A 24,497-nucleotide genomic window follows, 5' to 3' on the forward strand; every position below is an offset into this window, starting at 1 on the left:
GATAGACGTGTTTTCCAGATTAACTGTGAATATATACAAATATGCATATGTGATAGTGAGGATAGTTCTCAACTGAGCCCTGGATGAGCTATTCAGAAAAACAGAAGTGAGGATGATTTTTTGTAATTTTTAAATTTAAGAAGGAAACTCGCATAGATTTGGTGTGGATTGTACATATTAAGTTCCTGGTTTTGCCTGTCATGTGTAACAGATTCTTCTTGCTGGAAAGAGCCAAGATCTCTCACGTGCTCTGTGTTTGACTGCAGCTGGAGATATTTTTATAGGGGAAAAGATGATTTTGCATGCAAAAAAATCACCTTTGTTATTCTCAGTACGATGTAGAATCACAAACTTTTTTTTAAAATGCTGAGGCTTTCCTAGTAGAACAATGTGAAAAGGTAGATACCACTTCTTTTTCCCCGAGGATGGAAGGAACAGATTTCCCGTGTGTTTACAATACTGTCAAAGTATTAAATCACTATTGATCTGAAAGAACAGAGGTTAATCTGAAATATCTGTAAAATATTGCTGCAGGGTATTACATTTCAAGGTAAAGCTTATTTTATGGTGTTGGTTTTTTTCTGAATAGGCTGAGGCTATCTTCCAAGAAATGTTTCCTACAGAGGAATTTTGCCCACCGCCACCGAATCCGGAAGATATTATTTACGATGAAGATGAGATTGCACCAGAAGAGGCTGGATTCAGTAATTCACCAGAGCCAAAACCTGAATCCCCGACTGAGGAGAGCAGTAGCGGAGGCAATACTGCTATCAAGAAGGACGATAATGAAGAATGAATTAGCACTGGTCTCTTAGTAGAAGAGAAGATTGACCCAAATTAAAGTGTAAGGGAGGAAGGGTAAGAAAGAGAGGTTTAAAAACCCCATAGCTGTGTCGTTTGCACTTGCCTTACTTTCGTTAGCTTGAGCCATCTTTTCTTTGTCAAACAGTTTCATTGGTAGCTGAGACATTTCTGAATAGTCATAGGTCCACCGGATCCACGGAACAAAACATGTGAATTTAAAATGCTGCAATAGGATTCATGATTTGTTACGAGATTTTGGGTTTGTTTTACAATGTGGCAGGAAAAACTAGTCAGAACTTATCAGAAGAAAAGATGTGCAGGTTTTCTTATCAGCCAAAAAATGATCTTCTGATACAACGTGTCCACGTGCTACTAAAAATCACTGGATCTGGGCTGATTCAACGGTTGAAGGTGAGCTCCGGGGTCTGTCTTGAAGTGGTTTTGTGAATGGAACTTAAAGGCAATAATGTTCCCGGTTCTGGAGTGGCTTTAGAACAAGTAGTAGATGTCATGTTTAATTTCTGTAATGAAAAATTTCTCTTCTGGTTTTGAAACTGGTGCCATAATGTAGAAACAAATACAATACAATAGGTGTTCCTTACATTAAACTAGTTTACATCCAATTTTTTTTAATAAGATCTTACAGGTCACACATTTTTACCAGTGGGTTGATTTACTGTAGTCAGGAAAATTGCACAATTTAAACTTAATGATAGATTTGCCAACATTTTAAAATCGTAAATGGAGCAGACCTGGATTTGTTGCAGCGTTTGGGCCTTTAATAAGCCAGTAGTTCATTATTTTTAAGTATAGTGTCTGAGAGGTTTGGATGATCATTAATTGAGGGGGTTTTGTGGTGGGGAGAGGGTTCAAGTGATAATCCCAAAGGCTTGTATTGATCCCAGTTAATAGGATTAAAATTAGCGTGATAGCTGTAAATCCTGCATTTTGTAATGATAAATCATAAAGCATTTATACAATAAAATTTATTGAATTATTTATAAGCCTAGTTTATATGAAAAATTATGAAATAAGAAAGCTCTTGTAAATGACCGTGGTAAACTTGCACTTCCTCTGACTAATGCTTGAAATTAGATATTCAGATCCTGAGAAATATTTAGCATCAACTTAAGATTTGCTTTAAAATGTACACCCAACAGATGAGTAGATGATCGAAAACTAGAGATCAGTGAGTTTTGTGAACTGAGTGGGGATTAAAGCTTCGACAGGAACGTAGGATGTAGTTCTAGCAGTGCTTAAATGCTGTGTGTAAACCAAAAAATGCCATTGAGAAATGACTCTTCAGCGCTGCCTGAACTCGCCCGGGCTTTGGAACAGTTTGGTGGTGCACGTGCCTGCCTTGAAAACGGCTTCATGCCACGAAGGTTAATTTATTTATTTTTTTATAGCGTAATCGATACAGTTAACTTCTCCTTTTGTCTTGCATCAGAACGCGTTGTCCAGGTTGCATTTCGAAAACCGGCTTGTTTGAGTTCACGTTCTTTGTTTGCGGGGTTGGTACCGTGGTGTGTGTGATCCCCAAGTCCTCTAGAAAAATACACGCGTCACATGTTCCCAGTGTTAAACAACGGTTACCTTTGGGTGCTTGTGATTGAGCGGTTATTTATATCTAGTAATAAGCAGACTGCCTCCTCATTTAGCTGGAATTTTTACGTGTATGGGAAAGCATGAGTATATGGTACTTGTATTTAACGTCTACAGATCTGTAAAAGACCTAAGTGGAGGACTTAGTCTCTGTTCGTCTTTCAAAAATAGGAGTCACAGTTGAATTTTTCATCTTCTGTGTTTACGTTCTTCTGATGAAAATTAAAGGTTTGCTTGCAAGTGCATTCTTGCTGTGTTTTCTTTCAGTTCCGTGAGAGCGGAGCTGCGATTTCCCGATGATTCTGCTGTCGGCTTTCATCGTGTTGACATCTGTAATAAAACTGAAGTTTACGTGTGTGACAGCGTGTTTATCTAAGTTAGCAAGTTTATATCAAGTCCTGTCGTAGCGCTTTGTGTCCGTGGGAAGCAAAGTTTGGAAATACTGCAAATCTGATTTTAGATAAGAATAATCTGCAAGTTGTAGGCCATGACTTTACACTACATTGATTGCTTAAAAACTGTTTTCATGTCTCATTTGTATGGAGAATGGAAACATAAAATGTTTTTTCCTATGGTACTTGAGTACTCAATAGCTCACTTGCGATAGCGGTAGATAAGACTGTTGATCCTTGTATTTTATAGAAATCATGCACCAATCTGCGTTTTATTCTTGCTTTAAATGATTTAAACGTACAAAGTGAGGGTTAGGCTTATTTGAAATAGTTTTTAAGGCTTGTCATACAGGATGTATTCAAAAGATAACACGACTTTTTGAAAACTGGCAGTTTATCTGTGGGAGTATTAATAAATCAAGTTAAAGAACGATAAGGTTAATTGAATTTTTAAACAAGTAGCTGTATTATCCTTCAAGCACCTTGGAGCTCATGCAATATTCACACCTTTTTTTTTTTTTCCTTTTTTTTTTTCCTGAGGAGTGCTTTGATATGTTTGAATTCCTTTTTGTAATGAGTACTTTCTTTTTAAGTTGGTCGATTGGATTAACCCTTAATATTCAAACAGTCATTTTTATGCCATTTTCCCTTCTCCTGTTGTGTTGCCCGCTCTGTATGGCTGCAATTAGTTACTGTTCCTTTAGAAGGATTTTCAGGCGTGAAGCTGCTACGTCTGCTTTTTCTGGTGATGATGATGCTTGGGGCCATTTGACAGGTAATCATTAGAACCTCGATCCTTGCAGACTATGGGGTCTTTTCTCCTATCATTGCAGGGGGATTTATGTAGGTAACTCCTATTAATGTTAATGGGACTTGCATGTGAAAATCCTCCTTGCATCAATGGCAAAATTGACCCCTGGAAAAAGAAAAAAAATCTTCACATTTGACTTGCTGATGATTCAGAAGCATCGAGGCACTGTGGGCTCCTGCGTGGAAGTGTGAGGGAGCACGTGCTTCGTGCCGCTTTGCTGGAGTGCTTGTGGAATTTTCGGGGGGTTTATCTTTTATATTGTATTTTATATTTTACGTACACTTCCCGATATTCTCAGAGTTCCTCTAATGATTGTCTTTTTGTAGCTGTATATTAGGTCCTTCTCTGCCCTCCAAATTTTTTACATCAGCAATATGTGTCGTTGCAAGAGCTGGATTTCAAGACTATTTGTTAGCAGTGTGTGGATCAGTGACAGAGCAGAAGTATTAAAGTACTGTTTTCATACAGAAGGGGACTAGGTTGTTTACAATCCATAATCTTGTCTGTGAAAAGCATAAAATTAATTTCCTCAAGGCTCTCCCAGTTTTTGAGTGGAAATACGTGGGAACTGCTCGCTTCGCTGTGGCGGTGGAAAGAAGAGAGACGGACAAACAGCTGGAAACAGCTGCAGGGGAGGATGAAATGGGGGCTGTTTCTCGTAACCTTCATGCTCCGAGATCAGCTGAGTCTTGCACTTTTAATTTCCCCTTTTGCTGTGTGAAATTTCTACATAATTTTGAACAGTCTGGGGGAAAAAATAAAAGTTTTTCAGAATGAGGCAACAGCAATTAAGCAAGAATGGAAGAACATATAAATGAAGTGATTCCCAGCATGTGGGACTTTGCAGTACAAATAAGAATGAATTTTCTTTATCTGTGAATGTTCCTCTGTTCTTTATCATGGATTTTGTTGCTCAGTCAGTTACTATTGTAGATTTTTATGTAATCCTCTTCAGTACATTCTAGGTTTTTACTTATCTGACAATTTAATATCAGTAGCAAGTCTTCCCCTTTAAAAGTAACAATTTTGCTGTTGGAACTACCCTAAACTGCTCCAGATACCTCCTAGCTTTTCTGCCGTAATGGATGTTCTTTTCACCCATTAATTATCACTAAGCTCTGCAAATTCCGGTGGGTTATCTGCTGTTGATGCCCTTTTATATTTTTCCTTAGAATTCCCTGACCGAAATTAATGCGGTTATTAATTTTCCAATTAAGGAGGCAAGTTGCTGAGATCACATCATGAAGCTAAACTGACGGATGTGTGCGTATACAATTCTAAAAAGATTTTTTTTATTCAAATTAGCTTTGTGTGTATGTATCTATATCTCTTAGGACTAAATTTTTAACTCATCCAAGTTTATCATTTAAACTTTTTCAGAAATCAACCACTACAGAATGTCCAAAAGTTAGAATTACCTGCTATTCCCCAAACTGTCAAAAATATATGAGAGAGTTGTGGTGGCAGGGCAGTTGCTTGCATTCCTTGGGTAAGTAGTAACGTGAAGTTGCTTTGCTAAGATGTAGAAGTAGTTGTAACGCTGGAAGTTTGAGATGCTGCTATAAAATATTCATTGATTGCAACTCAATTTAATAATAAGATCGCTTCAATAATTGGATGGAAATCTTAACTTGTTTTATAATAACAACAACTTTTTGATGTGATTAAAAATTCCAATAGAATGATACTTTCAGCAGCAGAAGTAAGTAGCAGGAAACGGTCAGCCATGCAGAATTCATGTCGTCAGCCTCGTATCTAGCAAAAAAATTACTTTTGGTGGAAAGAGAGCTTATTAGCAATTCCACCATTATGTTTATTTACAGGCTGCCAGTTCCTGTTGGTAAGAGTGAATGGTTCTTCAAAATCTGGGTGGGGAGCCAGGCCGGAATGTGGTAAATCTCGATGACATTTGAGGTTTAGAAAGTTGACAGTGACATATCGGGGAGATGTGGTTGTTGACTGCATGGGAGTTCTGATCAGAGGAGACTTTAATAGAAAATACGCTTCTTGTCACGTTTCTAACAGACAATGTATTTTACACTACTTGCATGCCTTGACAAAAAGACAGAAGGTATCAGCCTGGGTGTATATCAAGACTCAGATGGGTTTGACTCAACAGCGGTTACACGGGCAGTGGTTGACTCCCCGTGTCTATGATGCTGCTCTGGTGGCACTTTCATGTGGGTCTCTTCGCAATCTTGAGGTAAAACTTCTTTGAGAGTGTTGCAGGTTTTATAACTGACCAGTGTACTGAACTCAGTAGTATACTTCTTCACCTGCTTTTAGTTTTTCCTGTAACCTGTCAGAACATTTTACTCCAGAAGATGTAAGCCTCACGTAGAAATGAGATACTTCCTTAGTTACAGTCTAATCGTGCCATTTCCGTGGTGCAAGGAGGTTGTGCCATTAATGGAGAGAATTCTTATTTTTAGGATATCTGTGAAGACGTAGGTTTTTAGATACGGATTTTCAGGATCTCGGATTTCCTTCTGAAGTGCCACTTTGCAGCTCATAATATATTTGGTCTCTGGAGAAGGCTATTTAGTGCTGTTCCTCCATTCTGTGTGGTTAAGACTTTAGTCGGTGGGGTGTGCCTGAGGCTGTGGATGCTCCATCTCTCCTCTCGAACAGAGGAGGCTGCGGGATAGCAGTTCCCCCCCGGAGGCCAGCTAATGGGGCGTCAACTTTTAGAGCTTGCTCTTCTGCTGCTGCGACTTGAGGAAGCTTATTCTCCAGTTGAGTACTGGTAGCTGGCTCTCATTCCTTTTCTTCTCCTCTAAACACTGAGCTGGATGAAGAGTTGCTTCTCTGATGGAAGTCATTGCTGTCTGCGTCCAGGACAGCTTATGAAAGGCTTCTCTTGAGAGAAAAAGAAACAAAAAAATCACAAATCCAAACACTCCTGTGCCATGTTTTTGACTCTGAGCATAAGAAACTCTGTAATGGCCAATGTAGAATTCTGAATCTGTTCTGTTTCAAACCCAAACGTATTTCTGGAGCTCACCCAAGGGAAAAGCCGTTTAATCACGATGAGACCAGCTGTCGGACCAATGTAACGAACCACTTCTCTGCTCTGGGAACTTTTCAGTAGTGTGAAAGTCACTGCAAGTCATGGCTGAGTCCTTTGTTTTGAATCAATTATCCAGTGAAATCAGCCTTTTTTTCCTGCGCAAAAATTTGTGTAAGTGCTAGCTATGTACCTTCAGTACATGATATCCAGATTATAGGTTATTCAGAGACAATACACTTCGTGATTCTTGCACCAACTGATTAGCTAAGTCCTGTCGTATTTTCCTGCTCCATATTTGTATGCTGAAATAATAGATAAAACTTAGGTTTTAAAAATGGCTTATTCATTATTACGTGACACATTTTTAAGATGAAAATAAAATGCTTTTATGAAAAACAGCAGAAGTGCTACTCTAACAGATAAGGAAGCCATCGTAAAATAACGTATTTTGGTGACACTTGTTATGATGCTTAGATTTTTTTCTCCATAGAGATTTTAAGCCACGAAACCTTAGCTTGCTTTCCAGACTCTCAGTCTGAATCTAAAATGAAAATGTGAGCATAGTAAAAGCTAATAGCCCTCCCCGTTACATTTTAAGGGCATATTCATCTCTGCTAAGATACCACCTGAAATGCATGAGGCACAGAAGGTACATTTATTGAAAAATTTGGTTTCCGTCGAATCTCTTCAGATGGCCTCTTGCGGTGTCGTCTCTGAAGTGGTGTCTGAAAGTGCGTGAACGTGCTCTGGTGCTGCAGAGGGGGATGAAACCGCTCAGATGAAGAGCAGCAACAAGCAGCGGACAACGTAGCCCCTCCCGAATATATTTTTTGGCTCTGACACTGGTTTCCTCGGTGAACTTGGTTGAGTCATTTCCCCTTAATGTCGTAGTGAAAACAGGTGAAACGGTGACAGATTCTTTTTGGAGCTTTTTAAGATGTATAAAAAAATACTTAAATGGATATAAAATATAAAATGTAGAAGTAATATATGTCTTTGAGAAAGAGAATGAGCAGTGGTGATAACTGCTGTCCGCAGTAATATTTGAGGTGCAAATGATTTTCCAAGAAAAAATCAACTATGACTGTGATAGTGTGATTGGGGTAGCAGATGTTTTATTAGCCAAGTCCCTTTTTTCATCACTGACATTTCTTTGCCTTTCACAGGTAAGGTTTCACCAATCAGCACAAGCTCTTTGTTTACTGCCTAATAAAAATAACATTAAATTGTATGGATTTTTTAAAATCTTTTTCTGATTATGCATATTTTGCTGGCAGATTGTAATGCATATAGCTTCATTGTTTAATTACGACTTAATGCTAATGTCATTAACATTCTAGGTGATAATTCAGTAGGTTGCCTATTTATAGACATAATGAAAGTTGTCATACTTTTTTGTAGTGAAGTGGTTTTGATGTTGCTATTAAATTAAAAACGAAGTTACTCTAACCTGATTTTAGCTTGAAGTTTCATTGTCCGTGCTCCAGTGAATATAAAAAAATGCTGCTACAGGTGGTGTTTCTTTAAATTATTATTATTTTTCTAATAGAGCCTAACTCATCCTTTCCTTTGAGAAAGAAAAGAGAAATAGTCTGAATTAAGCAGGAATCTCCAAAAACTGAGACCCAAAATTTGGAGTATTGTCTTCGTTGAGGACTGGTTGGAGTTACGGCACTGGATTTAAGTAATCGGAATCTTTGCCAAATTTTATTCTGTGCTGCTGCTTATAAATCACGTGATTGGGCAGCACTTCACCTTTCGATTTATTACCACACCTATGGGTGTGTGCTCTATTTGTGTTTATAAAGTGCCAAATAACTCCTGAATTCTCTGCTTGGTGTCATCTCTTTCAGTATGGGCAATGAATTCTATGGATTTCTTTCTACACGACCTTTTTCCAAACGTTTGTAATGTCTTCTTTGCATAAATGATTTCCTTTTCTAGGAAGGTTTATAAATAAAAGCAGTGGGATAACTGTAACAGAAATCAATAAGTGAACATATTGTGCACATTCTTATTTTTATTCACCTTTTTACAGCTCGAATTATGCGTACTTGTAGAGCTTTCTTTTCTAGACTTTGCAACATGTCCCAGTTTAGTGAAACGAGTCTTTTCGTTGTGCGCTCCACGCTCGTTGAGTCATGATCAAGGAGGTTTAATGGTACCAGGTCAATGAATAATACTTGAATAATACGTGGGAAGCAATAGAAGGTAAAGAAAACAAACCTAAGTGCTTCTGATTCCCTACCTCCGTTACGTACTGGTGATGCCTCTTCTGTCCAGTACGTCCCCAGTTACTCCCAGAGGAGAAATAATGCCCCTTCTTAGGTGGTTACACCTGACCTTCCTTCTTGAGAAAACATAACGCAAGTAAACCAAATTTGTGCAGTGCAAGATGGCGTAAGCGGTGACCTGGGGTGTTTTGGGTGGGTCCTCCGCGTCTCTTGAGGTTCTGCAGTTGGCAGATGACGGCTTCTCTGGCCAAGGGTGGTGGCTGCCAGGTGAAAAGTGCTGTCCCGGCTCCTTGGCGGGCAGCCTGGACTCGCCGTTTTCACCTCCGCGGGAGCCAAAGCAACGAACCAGCGCTGACCCGCTCATCCAGCGCACGGAAAGCTAAATGCAGCTCTGGATGTGAATTTTGGAATTTTGGGGGGGGGTTAGAGGAATATGAGCTAAGTTTTGAGTTCTTTCCAGGCACTTCTGTGGCTGCCATTTCACAAAGAAGACTAAGAACTAAGCAAGCTAAGAAAATTGTTCTCTGAACTTGACGGACATCTCCACAACGCTTGGCTGAGAGAGGCGTCTTCCAGGCAAGCTTGTGCTGCCCCGCTCTCTGAAGGAGCTTACTTTACGGTCTGGTTGGGGTTATGGATGCTGTGGTAGCTTCACACTGCAGGGCTTAAATCTATTCTTATTGAAATCAATAGATACTTTTCTTATCAAGCCGCTGGGAAATGTTTTTCAAGGATTATAGGAATTTTTGGATTACTACAGATGGATTCATCCTGTTTCACTGAATTGAATTACAACATCGTATCTGTTGCTAATGTATTAATAAAATGCATGAAGCTAGCCTTAAACATAGCTGCTTTGTGAAGACACATTTTAAAAAAAAAAAAGAATAAGCAGGAAGGATCTTTCAAAGATGCTGTTTTTCCCAGAGTAATGTTGCATACAGACTGGAGATTGCTTCTTCTATTGAATTGCATAATGAAAAATCAATCAGTTTAATGGTTGACAAACTTTGACATTCAAATAAAAATGTTGCTGGTATTTTCATAAAGACCTGTAGGCAAAACTAGATTCAGTGACTTTAATTTATGCAATAGTAGATGTCTGCCAGAACATTGTACAAATGACTGTATAATGAGGCAATAATAACTGTGAGGAACGGAAGGGAAGAGAACAGGCCAAATTTCTCAGTTTTTACAGATTATATAATTTCGCACAGCCTTTCGGTGTAAAATATGTTTTCTGCAGCATCCTTTTCAACAACTCATTCTGCTTTGAAAGCAATCGCTCGAAATTATCAAAACACATTTATCTCAAAGGGTTGTGTGACATCAGATTACGATGGTTAATTTTTGATCAATCCCGTTGGCTTCTCTCCTTGCTCAAGCGTTGTCCATCTGCAACCTTTCTGGTGTCGCTTAGTCCCATGTGTTTGTTCTTTCTCCAGTCACCTTTACTTTGCTCTGTCCTTGCCGTAGTCCTGCGTGCTACTTGGAAATTTCCCCTCCCAGTCCAAGGACAGGCTTCAAGGATCAACTGGATGACCTTTAGTTGTAGGAAGAGGTCTCGAACTGGGAGATGGAGGGACACAGAAGGTCGAGTTAGAGAATTCCTGTCTTGGAGGTCCTCCCATTGACTGAAATTTAATACAGCTCGACCACAAGAGTACTCGTTTGCACCCATACCCCTTGGTTTCCAGGCGTGGCTGGCCTTTGCTCACGCAGATAGTCGTGAGTTCTGGCTGTGACCGTGTGCCTTGGGCTCCTTGGAGCCGAGGCTCTGAACATTTCATTAATGTCAGTAGCAGCGACTGAGGAGTTTTGCCATATTTTCCTCCTCTTAGTACTGTTACCTACTTAAATCTTACAAGCGTTTTGCCGCTTCCAACTCCCATTCCATTCCTATGTGCTCAGGAGGTTTTGTTTACTCTTTTTACTGTAATTACACCAGCTGGAGCCACTTTGTCCTTTTTTTCCTCCCCCACCAAAAAAACTTTTTGTGCGTTAATCCGAGTTGTGAATACACTTTTAAAACTGACCTACGAAATTGCTAATTGTTTTAAGTATAATTATGTACCTGAATTCAAGACATTAACTAAACTGGATGTAACTTTTATTGTATTGTGTAAGAGGAAAAGAAATTATTACTTCTCCTGTGCCGCATCGCAGCCCTCAGAAGATAACTTGGCTGCTTTACAGCCACCTGCCCTTGCTTTTTCAGCTGTCATCTGTGTCTTGTTCATTTGACTTATTGGTATGTTGTGTGGAGTTCCTCAAGGTAGTGCCTGTGTCTCTTTCTATTTCAGTAATGTCTAATGAACCTCCTGGTGCTTAATTAAATAATGTGCCAGGTGAGTCACGCGTTATCGTTGGTTAATTGTGTGGTTTGCCTTTTTTTTTTTTCTCAAAGGAAATAATCCTTTTCATTTTTGAGTATTCCCTTTTCATTCCATGGCTTTAATGACAATGATGCTTCTTTTTCACCGTTAACATTATTCTGATTTTTTTATCTTTCTGATGCTGATGGTTTTTTAGTATCTCACAAACAAATGAAGAAGGTAACTGATATCCCTGTGGCCGTAGATGGAACAAATGGTAGAGCCCAGATTTAAAGCATTGTTCCCATTTTTTCCTTCTAGCTAAAATTTGACATAAATTAGTCTATCCCTTTTATTTCTATAGCAATTTGTGTGATCACCTCCTGGCATTTCTCTATCAAGGAGAAGTCTCTGGTATGTTTTTCTGAGAGACTTTCATTACCACTGATGTTAGTGCCTCGATGGGAGCTGGAATGGTAGATGTCTGTTCCCAGGCGTAAGAAGTTTGGGGATTTTATGTTTTGATTGTTTAAATATAACCAACTGTGGTATTTATTTGTGCTGACATACAAGCATTGAATTTTTTTTTTTTGAGAAAACGTTACACCGTGTTTACGCTTTGGAGGAGCAGTGAGGAGGACAGAAGTGCAGCCGTGGCTCCCGTCACCTCCAGTACGAACGGGAACTCAGTTCTTTTTGCAGTTGGCTTCAGGGGCTTTTCAGCTCTGGTTTTTCGGCACCGTGGGAGAGGATTGGGAGCTGCTGACGAGGTAAAGCCTGGTGGCTCTCCTGGTATCCCTCAGAAGCAGGGGAGTGTGTATATATTCCGGTGTTTCTCTCCCTGTCACAGATGTGAATGAACTTTTAGAGCACGAGGGGTTTGGTACTTAAAAGCTTGAACAATTCCTCCTGAGAACACAAGTTTTTCTCAGTGTTTGGGAGACTTATGTTTCCTGCAGCATGAAGGGAGCATGCATGTTGCATCTAAAGAGCAAGGCAATATTTGATGTTCGCTGCAAGATGAAAATTTCCGTTAAAAAATCTCAAAAAAAATACAGATTCGAGGAGGCAGTAACAGATTGGCGTCTGTGGATGTCCTTTTTCTTTTGTGATTGTGACGTTTCATGCATTGCTACGTGTCATCTGCAGCTCTCTGTTGTACACGACACGGCGTGACAGCTGCTCTTCACCCTCCTTACTATTGGTACATTCAGCAATCAGCTTCCACGTGGTTTTTTATCTTTGCCGTCTCTTTCCTAACAGTTCAAAACAAAAGTAGATAATGATTACAATTGATACTGAATCCTCCCCAGCACTAAAGTCTTGAGTAAGCAGCTCTGTGCGCTAAGTAAGTTACTACCAGTAGCTCTGCTCTTGGTGTGCTGCTACTACATACTTGAAGTTCCTACAAGCACATGGTGCAAGCTCTGCCAGTCTGAAAATTACTTATTCTGCCTACGTTAGCAATAATTATAAAAATGTGATCCTTGTTGATAGGTAGTGCTGGATTCTGTACATAGTATCTTTAGGACAGATGTACAGGTAGGTTCATATTCTGAAGTTTATCTTTTTTACTGATAATACATAGTTTAGAGTTTATAGAACAAGCACAGCCGGAACTGAGTTTTTAGCTAAACTCTTTTCTCACATATGATCATTGTTAATACAAATGGTTTTAAGAAAATTACATTTATTCATTTAATGTCAAGAAATGTGGCAAAATCATGCACTCTCTACTGAAGTTGCTTTACAAATCATTGCCATAACAGTGGATTTTTAAAATGATTGTATGCATCCTGCATTTTTTGTATAAGTTTAAAAATATCTTTTAAATTTATTGCAGATTTTACTTAGTAATGCAAAGGCTAAGGTTTGATATATTTGGTTATCTTGCTAACCCTCTTGAGCAACAAAGGTCAGTAATTAGCTTTATTATTTTTTGTAAGGAATAAAGCTCCAGGAAGCACAGTAACACAATATGTAAAAAAAAAAATCAAATGCAAGATTTTTTCCCAAAGTTCTAATTTAGAATTAGATGCCTGACTTCAGTCAGAGAAGAGGGTGCTATCAAATGCTTCCTTCTGCCTTTGAAAACTTACCCCTAAAACTCTCCTCGCAAATGAAGCGGTAGGCAGAGTATATTTTCTTGCTTTTGGTACTGGACTCAGAGCTGCTCTGTTGCAGTCGATGTGCTCCTGCAGACGCTGCTGGAAAAATCTTTTAGATCTCATGGCAGCGGTCTGTGATTTTGGAGCCAGAAGGTCTGAATTCTGTCACTTTCCAGCCCTCAAGTTCTGCGTTCCTTAATTTTCAGCCTCCTTCATCTTTGAAGTTGTAGGTGGCACAGGTTTGGCTTAGGTCATTCTTTTAAAAATCTCTTTTATCCGATATCCACCGAATGTGAAAATGCCAATCAAAAAGGCTTAACTTCTTAAACGTTTTGATTTGCATGGTTGTATAATTTACACTAAATATCAAGCACCGTAGGAGATACTTAAGAAACTAAGGAATAAGATTGATACTGCTGATCTACAAAGTAGGTGTTTTGTGAAAGGTTACTGAGCTGAGACTGCTGCTGGGTTTAATTTCATACAGTGCCCAATACACCAGCAAATTAGCAGTGGATATTTCAGATGTTAGACGAGTAGTTAACAGCGATGGAGATCTAGGTTTACTCACTAAGCTTTCTGTCATGTCAGACAATGGTTATTTATGTGAAAAAGGAGTGGTGGGGGGTTTTTTTTTCATTTTTTTTTTCATTTTTTTGTCCATTGCCAAACTGTAAACGTATCATTTAAAAGCAATCTCACGGAGTAAGCGCAGTGAAAAGAAAAACTGGGAAACACTGAGTTACATGATGACGGAGAAGGTGTTTTTTATTGTTGGTTTATCTCCTGCTAAAATAGGAGTTGCTGAAAGTAGGGTTCTTCCGTTTCTAAACTAATTTTTCAGTAGATATTGTATCATTTGATTTTCCTGTGCAAAACCACATCGTGATTCCATTTTCAGTCTAGTGGGCTCTTAGGTATAAAATATTTTATTTGCACACTATAACACCAGAAAATTCCGAGACTTGTCAGGGCAGGAATCTAGCTTAAAACCTCTTCTAAACCGCTATGCAAGAAGATATTTTTAGCCCTCTGTGTCTGAGTTAAAGTGAACAGGATCAGAACACGCTTTTCTAAACCCAGTTTCAGTTTTAGCAAGCCATCCTAGGCTGCTCTGTGGGTCGTGCTGAAGATGGAGCTGCGTCGCTAAATAACCATCAGCACGCTGGCACGTGGATACGTCGTAAGTAATTAAAAATGCAGCAACAAACTTGCTCACTTCTTCTTGCCTAAAGCGTGCTTTCTCAGCAGTAGAACTTGAACAGTTTGCTAACCTCCAGCACGTGTGTCAGCAGCAAAATTGAAAGTATTTTTTGTCACCTGCACTGCTGTCAGCAGAAAAAAAAAATAAAAAAGAAAAAAAGAAAGTAGAGGAACATAATTTCAGCACTAACATAAGTATCAGAATGATTTACCTGTCTGTTCTGCTTCACTTTCATCTCAGCTTTCAGGGCTTCATTCATCAATCTTTTATTTACACACGCATATCTCATTTTTACACAATTTCTTTCTCCCTGACCAGATGGCTGCGTTGTCTGCTCGGTGTTCATCAAAGAGAATGAGAAAATACATGGATGCATAGTGTCATCTGGGTAGAATTTGGCAAACTCTATTTTTCAGCAGCAATTTTGTAACGATTCAGATAATGGAAAAGAACATTTAGACATTTCAGAATAATGCCACAAGATTCTCAGGCTTTTCAATGCATTACTGATTTTTATCTATAGGAAAATGTAGGTACCTCTTAAATAAAACACAGAATTATTTCAATTTTTTTGATTTGCTTATATTCATTTGAATAGCATATGCAGTTGCTGTAGTAGTTCAATTTATATTTCATCTACAGCACCCATTTTGTCTATATTCAGTTCTAGATTTAGAACTGGCTTAGTGAGTTTGCTTCCAATGAGCTAATGTTCTGAAAAGCGTAGAACTTTTTTTAGGAAGAAGCTTGTACTGTTCTTAAAATGCTTACAAATGTTACTTTTTCTCAGACTTGTAAAATTTTCTTTGCCTGATTTCACGTAACCTATCTCATCTGCAGTATTTCTAACGTTTTTTCTAATTGCATTCTTCGCTTAAGTGTTATTCACATATAAGCGTAACCTAGAGAATTTACGTTTAGTGTGATCCAGTTGCATAACTTGTTTAAAATTTAATGTGTGCGCAGTAGAAATAAATATTTTAATAACGTTTCCGATTTTTTTAAGTCACATCATTGTAAATTAGATATTTTCCAAGTGTTTATTTGCTCTTTCACAGACTCAGTTTCTAGGTTTTGGTTGATAGTAGAGTTTGTGATTTACTTACAGGCTGATTAACCTGACTAATTCCAGGCAAAGAAGAGAAAAGAAGTTTGTAGGGAATTCCATTCCTTTTGAAAGCTTTGTATTGTGGATTACAAGTACCATCAGATACATTTTATGTCCTTCTTCAAGATGAATGTTCGTAAAGGTATTTGTTCAGGTGTAACGTATGTTTTCGATGCAAGTTGTTGGCCTCATGAGAACAGAGTATTATGAAAAGAACACGTGTAAAATGGATTTAAATTGGCTAAGAGACCTCACGTAGGTGCTCACGGTGGGAAATAGTCTTTGAAAAGTGGTGGTTCTAGCAGGGTAGAAAACTATTCATGGTCAGTATTGAAATGTGAGTTTTATTCTTCAATATTCTTATCAATAACGTAACAGAAATACCTTAATGCCACTGGGAACGTTTGCCACTGACAAAATGCTTCTGGCTTAATAAGCATTGAGCCATTATGCACAGTAATACAGCTTGTAAGCACTGGCCATTGTAATAAACTACACAATAGTGTCACCATAGTCAGAGGTGTTCTTGTAGAACGGGGAAGATAGATTTTGACTGCAGAATGGACACTATATCCAGAAGGGAAGTGACTTTGGAAAGGCTTTAAAAATAATGGTAGTAAATGACTCAAGAGCAACTCCCAGAAAATCCTCTGTCATGTAGGAGAAATTGGATAATAATACAAAAGGAATTCTGCAGTATTTAACTTGGAAACAACGTGGAAGAACTTATGGAAGGTAGAGAAGAGCCTCACATGTGAGCCAGGCTAGAGAAACACCTGTAAATTAGAGGCTTCAAGCTTGGCTTGCTGAGCAGCTGTAAAAGAGCTTAATAGGAGAACTGTTAGCATAAAAATATCTTCATCAGACCAAGGGGTGGGTACTGAAGTCTCCTTAATGGAAACACAGCAAGGACTAGAACATCAAACAAATAAATTCATCATGGAAAACTCTGAAACAAGCAGCCAGAGAAGGCGATTGCTTTTCTTCTCTTCTTCAAAATCTGAATTGCTTTACTGTAAAGTATATAAGCCCATGCAAGGCATTTAACAAATTACTGGAATTAAAGACTGAAATTCCGTGTCGCGGACACGGAAATCAGAATAGCTCATTTAAAGTGAATTTCTGCTCTTAAGAATGTGTAGTAATTTTTCAACACTGTTACTCCGATAACAGAGATGTGTTTTAATTTATTGGTTAAGATTACTGGAAAAGTAAGCTGAAAAACGGATGGGGAAAGCCAATGCCTCGGGATCAGCAGTCTCTCCGGAGAAACTGGAGGAGTTGAAGGTAAAATGCCCAAAGTATTTGCTGCGGTGATTTAATCTCTTTTACAAGAAGCTACAAAACTGTTTCTGCTTAGACTGGGAAAGAGCTGATGGACATAAAAGAGTGCAAGAAACTGAGCTGAATTGGAAGAGATTTTCTGTTAAATGAGAAACAGCAGGCATTGAAGTGAAGCTAAACTGAAACATAGCCCTCTCCTCTCCTTTTGTGCTTTCCACTCAGACCGCCTAAAGAAGTAGGCTCTGCCTAAACTGGACTGTAAAAAAAATACGCATTTAGATCGTTGATTGTTTAAATATTTTTGGAAGTTTTATATCTACTGCTGGAGATTACTTTTGGCTCTGGGGACCTTTTTATACCACTTAATACACATTTCCAGAGGAAAAATATTCAAGTGCTGAAATATAGTCAGGCTTGAAGCTGGGTACACAGAAAATTATGGCTCAGGGCTGAAACTTAAGAGAGAAACATGAAGTTCTCTGAATGTGAAAAAAGAGTGGCATAGAGATTGTAGTTGGCAAGTTATTCCATTTTTCTTTCAAGTTCTTCATGCTCCCTTTTGGTCACTTTGACTGAAAACATAATCTAGACATAAACATAAACATAAGCTAGAACCAAGATGCTTGGTCTGCCTTTTCTGTACAAGCACTTTAAAGTTCAAAATTCAAGAAAGATAATGATTGCGAGTCTAGTTCTAAGTAGTCACAAGATCTGTCTGTGACATTCATTTTAACTACACCTGTTGTTTCACATTATTTCCATGGGAGGAATGTTAAAAATTAACCTGTTGGGGAAAAAAAAACACCAAAAAAACAACCTGAACCACTAATTTCTTGTGCGTTGGAGGATTTGATTTTTCTTTTCTACTTCTGGTAGAACTGGATAGTAGTGGTAATATGTCAATTTTTCTGTTAAAGTAGAATTCTGAACGCTTTAAAATGCTCTTTTTACCAGTAGAGATGTAACAGACAAACTTCAGAGTCCTTCTTTCTCCCCTATATGTAGAGAACACTGCCATCTGGAGAAAAAAGGGAGAGAACTGTGCTACGCCTGATGGCAGCAAACAGCTGAAAATTCAGAGTTCCCCAAGGGACGTGGAGCACGTTTTGTTGGGGCAATCTCGGAGGCGGCGAGGCCAGCAGGGCACCACTTACACGAGAGCAGGACAACGGCGATTTTGTTGATGGAGTGGCCTCACCAGGGCATCTCCCGTTTCAGGAACAGTCCATGCTAACAATAACTATCTTCCTGAGGCTGCAAACTGCCCTCAAAATGAATAGGAGCCCTTGCAGCATAGAAATGGGGAACTTCAATTTCTGCTGAATCATTTTTCTGTGTCTTGGGAGAGAATAGCCCTGATAGATGCCACGCGGGGAAGGAAAAGGAGTTTCTGCAGTTCCATGCATATCAACAAGTTCCGAAACGGCTATCCTTCCATCTTTTTTATGATATAAAAGCCATCAAAATCCAAACACCTCCGCCCCCACCTCCTTTCAACGTTACGGAGCGTAATGCATAGCATAGTTTGTTGGCTTGATAGTGGTTTTTTAATCCTGCTGTTAGTACACATCTGGGGGATGGCGCACACTTGCAGACCTCATAAAGAGGGCAAAAAACTCAACCCGGAGGTTGTGCTCTGCCCAAAAAATCACACGAGATTTAGATACCTTGGATATAAGAGGCTCAGTCCACAGATTTACCACTGCGTAGCCCATAAAGTCAAGAGTTAAAGAGGGCTGATAGCCCCATTTGGGACAGCAAAAATCTCAACCAGGAGGTTGTGCCCTGCCCAAAAAATCGCACGAGGTTTAGATACCTTGGATATAAGAGGCTCAGTCCACAGATTTACCACTGCGTAGCCCATAAAGTCAAGAGTTTTTGACTCTAAGTAAAAACATTTGAAGTAAAACTCTGTTTGGGAGGGAAAACATGAAGTAAATTTTCAGGGTGGTGGTTTTAACTCAGTCAAGACAGAGGACTTGATAGTCTGAAACTGTCAGCTCAGGGTTGCTGCTGTGCCCAGTGGCCTCTCGTAAAAGGGAATGTAAAACTTAAGAATCAGAAAGCAAAATTGAAGACACTCTTCTGCTCAAGTAAGGTCTTACTAGTTACGATGTTTGCATGTGTCTTGGCTCAGAAACACCATTCCTTCCAAAAGCATTTCTGAAAACCAGAAAAGTTGTGAGAAGACGGTGAAATAATGGGCAGGATGGGGCAGATTCCTTCCAAGGTCAGGCTGCATAGAGCAGAACTCGGCAGCTCGCAGAAGTGCATGCAGGGTGATGTAGCAGAAGGCTTGTAACATCCTGAAGGGTTTGGAGAAAGTGTTTAGAAAAAACTTCTGATTAATTTTTATGGCACCAGAGTGTCCTCTGGTTCTAAGGACACAGGACATACATCATTCAGCAGTGGTAGCTAGCTAATCTTTATGTTTTCTCCTATTTTCAAATCTTTGGCAGCTGCAGTTCAAAGAAATGTAAAAATCCAAACCACGAGAGTATTTAATTGCTGTAAGTACCTGCTGACTATTAAATTTTGTATCTGTTTTGAAGTAGGGGTAAGTGGATGAAGGAACGCTGAAAGCTGTGGTTTATAGAAAGGTGGAATATGTCTGTGTCTTGAGACTGCCATGTATTAGGCTGACAGGCCATGATGGAAATGTGTTATATCAGGTTATAAGCTAGCCTTGCCTACCCTCACTTCTTTGACCTTAAAGATAACTCCGAAAATGAGCTTGTTTTCTGCTTACCTTACAGGTAAAAATAAGTAATTTTGTGTTAGAGCATTATCAGACAGCGTTGGGAGGCAGCATGAGAAGAGGCTAGGAGTAGGGAGGGGAGAATATGCGGTGATACAGCCACTGTTCAAACCAAACCAACACCACACAACAACAAATCCAACAAAATAAAAAAAGCCCCCGAGGAGACAAGCCGCTAGTAGGCTGCAATTGTCGTTCTTCATTATATGAACCTTCAATGTCTTGTAGTATCCTCTCATCAGTAACAGCTGGTCTAAGGAACATCCGCACTGAAATCTGCAGAGGTGCTTTTCGGGATTTTTTATTAAATACCTGAGTTTTGATGGAAGGACATCTTAGAATCACAGAATCACAGAATGTCAGGGGTTGGAAGGGACCTCTGAAGATCATCTAGTCCAACCTTCATCCCAGCATATCTAACCACTACACCACAGCCTCAAGTGCTAGATCTACTTTTTTTTTTAAACACCTCCAGGGTTGGTGACTCCACCACCTCCCTGGGCAGCCTGTTCCAGTGCCTCACCACTCGTTCAGGAAAGAACTTCCTCCGAATATCCAATCTAAACTTACCCTGACGCAACTTGAGGCCATTTCCCCTTGTCCTGTCATTAGTAATTAGAGAGAAGAGACCAGGACCAGCCTCACTCCAGCCTCCTTTTAGGTAGCTGTAGAGGGCAATAAGGTCTCCTCTCAGCCTCCTCTTCTCCAAACTAAACAAACCCAGTTCCCTCAGCCACTCTTCATAGGGCATGTTTTCCAGACCTCTCACAAGCCTCGTTGCCCTTCTCTGCACCCGCTGTAGGTTTTCTGGTTTGGGGAAAAGATAAAAAAGCTTCCTTAAAATTAATTGGTACAATTGCAGATGTTGGCAATTTCTGGAGAGGGATGTAGTTCCTGTTAATCCTAGCAAGATCCTTCTTTCTTGTGGTATTTGTTGGCAGGGAATTCCACAATGTAACTGTAATTTAGTTTGGTTAAGAAGAGTGGGGAGGTTTTAGTTTTAAATCTATTTCTTTTCCATTTCTGCCTCTGAGTAAACAGAAACCTTTACTTACATGTCAGTTATTTTATCTCTTTATCACGTCTTCTCTTACTTGGCTCTAAGGAAGAACGTCCTATTTTTCCCTCTCGTATTATTTTTTTATTTTTGTAGCTTTGATCACTTTTGTTGCTCTTCTCTAGAATCCTTTGGTCTGTTCTGTACATTTTTATTTTTTATTTTTTTGGAAAGAAAGACCAGAACTGAAGACAGTAATTGAGGGAGGAAGCTGGTTTACTCATGTCTAAGGTAGACTCAACATACCTTCAGCTAGCAGAATAAGCTTGCTTGACTGAAGAAAAAGGTACCTTTAAAATTCCTGAGATTGCCTTGTAAGCTCTCCGTTCGGTATTCCTGGTGGGTTTATAGTACTGTTTGCCCAAACTTCACTCTTACACTTTGGTATTTTTGTTTGGTTTTTTTTAATTTGCTGCTCAATATCTGTTTAGAAGAGATTTTTCCAAGGCTGTAAAGGATTTGATGGTACCTTTCTCCCGCTGAATTTCAAACTCAGACTCCTTCAGTTAGTCCATTTTTAATGAAAGGCATTTTCCTACTAACTATGTGTGTTTAAAGAACTCTTTAGATTTGAGGGAAATAATGTAAGCAACTTTCTTTTAAGGATACGTTCAGGGTTTGGATGGACATGTATTTTAATTGCAATTCATTGCTTTTTAACGTGGAAGAATTCCTTTTAATTTCAATATCGAAGATTGTGAACACTGAACTGAAATGTGCAAGCGTGGCAGTCATGCCTGCAAGAATTACCTAAAACCTTCTTGTGAATACAGAAATCCTTCACGCTCACTGTTTCTTTTAATTTATGACTTACCAGGAAATTATGTCATTCATATTCAGGTAAGTGCAATAGAAGTATGCGTACATGTTCCTGTTGTGTTTTATACTGCTTTATATTTCTTGTCTTCTCCCTCATCAAAAGAAGATAAAGATGCTGTGTCTCTGAGAACTCCTGTCTTTCTGTGTTTGTTAAAAAATCACATTACTTGATAATGCTGATGTTCGTTGGTTTGGCTCATCCGCATAAGAAATAAATATGAAATTTCCAAAAATGTTGTGTCCAAGTGACCTGGTAGAGGAAAAAAATGATTTCTGATTAAAACCCAAGACCGGTTAGGTATGCGAGACTGCATCTAATTTATGCATGCAGTTGCCATGACTATGTATGCGCATTGGATAATCGCTAGCACAAATGACTACTGGCATTTGCACACACATTTATCCAATTAGTATGTGCAATCAAAGTAATTTCATGCACAAATTAGCTGCACAATTGTGCATGCCTTCTGCACATGTAATTGTATGCCTAATTGGTCTGAAAGTCGTTCACAATGTGTGTCTTGATTTTATTGCAAATGTAACATAAAAACCAGTGAGTTTTGTTTGCAGAAATGCACATTTTGCGTAACATTAGCATCTAGAAATAATACCAATGTCTTTTTACTAGATTTCACAAAATAAACATTTCTCTGTGTGCTACCTGTAGGCAATGCGACCTTCCATTCTGTAAATTAAGTGACAGTTGAAAAATTTAACTTGCCTTGAGTTTTTGATAATTATAGCCTTAATAAATTCTATACATTATCCTTTATGTAGACATGAGGCCACAAAATTGCACCATATTTGTTCCTTATATGCTTCATGTAACATTAAAAGATACTTCATTAAGAATACTTGCATGCAAATTATCTTAAAAATATTGCCGTAGTTTAATATTACACAAAATGTATTAAGCGCTATATTTAGTTTATTTAGTTCATATAAGCATGAAAACCCTATAGGACAAAAGAATCAGTGAAGTCATAATTTTGTTCGATGCAATTATTCCACGTCTGATCATATTCCTTGAACCAGGACTTTTTCAAAAGTGAGTTTATTTGGTTTGTAATCATATTTACTTAAATGTATTTTCAAAATCTTGATTATAACAAGGAAATCAAAGAGCCTGAGAAGGAAACACTAATTTTCTTTCAAAATACTACCAAGATGCTAAATTTTGACCAGGCTGTGAAAATAAGCAGCTGCCATAGAGAAACTTCCGTAGCATCTCTAACTTACCTAATTTTTTATTATCTGAAATTCATTTAATTGCAGAAGTTTTGACACTGCTTTTGTTGTTTCACATCACATGGTGGGGTATTTTCTGTGTTTTCTCTCCGGTGAGAGTTACATTTTGCTGCTCCTGGTGTAGCTGAGCTGGTGACAGGAGCGCTGATGGCTCCCAACCCGGCGTGCGCGGATTCAGATCCCCATCAGGATGCTTTGTTTGGAGGCGTTTCTTTGTGCCTTCGTTTCTGATGAAATGAAAGAAGTAATCAAAATAATCCAGCGTATTAGAAAGCTGAGTTGTGGACTTCAGCATTTGTTGCTGGAGAAGTGGCTGTATGAACGTTGTTTATTTTCTGTTGTTAATACACGACGTGTAAAAGTTGAGACTCTTCAGCCTGAGCGCGGGCAGCGAGTTTCAGACATTTATGCTGTTTGTTGCCTGGGAGAACAGCCCTGTATTTACGCTGGAGGTGGCCAGTGTGCTGAACAAACCAAAAAACCCAGCAGCAACCCAAGAGGGCTGCAAGGGATGTTGGTCATGTCCTCTCCTTCTAACAGATTTTTCCTAGGGTGCCCAACAAATGTGTCAAATTGTGACAGGTTGTCACCTAGAAAAAGAGACCCAAGGTCCTTGGAGATGCACAGTCCCAGGTTCTGCAGGGATGCAGCTGAACTGAGCACCAGTTGCGAGTACTTGCTTTTACTGGGAAAGAGGCAAAGGCAAGCATGGCTCCCAGTTCCCCTTTTCCAGCAGTTTGTTGTGATTTGGGGTGTATTGCTCCGTCTCGGTTTATTTGTCAAATGGGATTCAAAATGTAATTTTATGTTCCAGGAGAACTGGGCATATAAGGTAATTAGTACTTAGAGGGTTACTATTAGCAATATATTCCAGACAGAAGAGCTCAAGGCAATGGATGGTTCTATACTCAGTTTTTACAAATAAATAAAGTAGGGACTTCCACACACACTTATAAAGACTGAGAGAAATCCTGAGTGTTTGCCTGAGTGAGCATGCTTTATCTTCTGCACTAAATACGGGGGGAGTCAGGATATGGTCACATAATTAAATATGGAATGTTGACATGTACAGAGAAGAAAGGTATGTTAGTGTTGCTGATATTACTCTGCTGCTTAGGTTTTCATGTTGAGTAATTTAGAATCTTAAGACAGTTGAAGTGAAAAGTTACTGTCTGTACATTCCGGGGTTCTCCTCATACATAGGAAGAAAAGAGGGGTGGAAAAACTGTGGCTGAAATTGTGAAAGTTAGTTCCATAGTTTGCTGACTAAAGTATAAACGGATTTTTTAAACAAAGTTAAAGAAACAGTACTGGGTCACACAATATCTAAAAAGGTTCTCCGTTGTGTTACGGGCCACAAGTAGTAAGCTCATTGTGCTATATGTGCCCTCTTTAGTATCTTCGTGGAAAAGTTTAGCAGCAAATAAAAATCCTTGACACAGTTCTTGAAAGAAGAGAAAGAAAAGAACCAAAACTTAGCAGCCACATATCGTAGTTTACTTTTTAGCTGCTCATGGACCACATTTTGTTTGTAAATTATTATCAGTCTCTAATGCCAATGCTTACAACACTTAGTTAAAGTTTAAATGCTGAAATTCTGTTCTCATTCACTTTTAAAAAAAAACCCTTGTAAAGCAGGAATCCTTCCAGTTATCCAGAGAGGAAGTTTTACTTATTTGGGGCAGAAAATTATGACGAGAGCTGCCTGGATGACTGCTGATTGTGTTTCTTTAAATGAGT

The 24,497-nt window shown here is 38.9% G+C and overlaps 1 protein-coding gene across 1 annotated transcript in view; it reads left to right on the top strand.

The window, feature by feature from the left end:
• Window positions 1–796, top strand: part of LOC104276986 (rab proteins geranylgeranyltransferase component A 2-like) — a 41,609-nt gene extending 40,813 nt beyond the window's left edge. The window contains exon 15 of the mRNA XM_009873483.1: window positions 590–796. Within this exon, the coding sequence (XP_009871785.1) occupies window positions 590–796 (207 nt within the window). The remainder of the gene's footprint in view (window positions 1–589) is intronic.
• The last annotated feature ends 23,701 nt before the right edge of the window (window positions 797–24,497 follow it).

The sequence above is a fragment of the Apaloderma vittatum genome, unplaced genomic scaffold, assembly GCF_000703405.1.
Source record: "Apaloderma vittatum isolate BGI_N311 unplaced genomic scaffold, ASM70340v1 scaffold15227, whole genome shotgun sequence".
NCBI lineage: Eukaryota > Metazoa > Chordata > Aves > Trogoniformes > Trogonidae > Apaloderma > Apaloderma vittatum.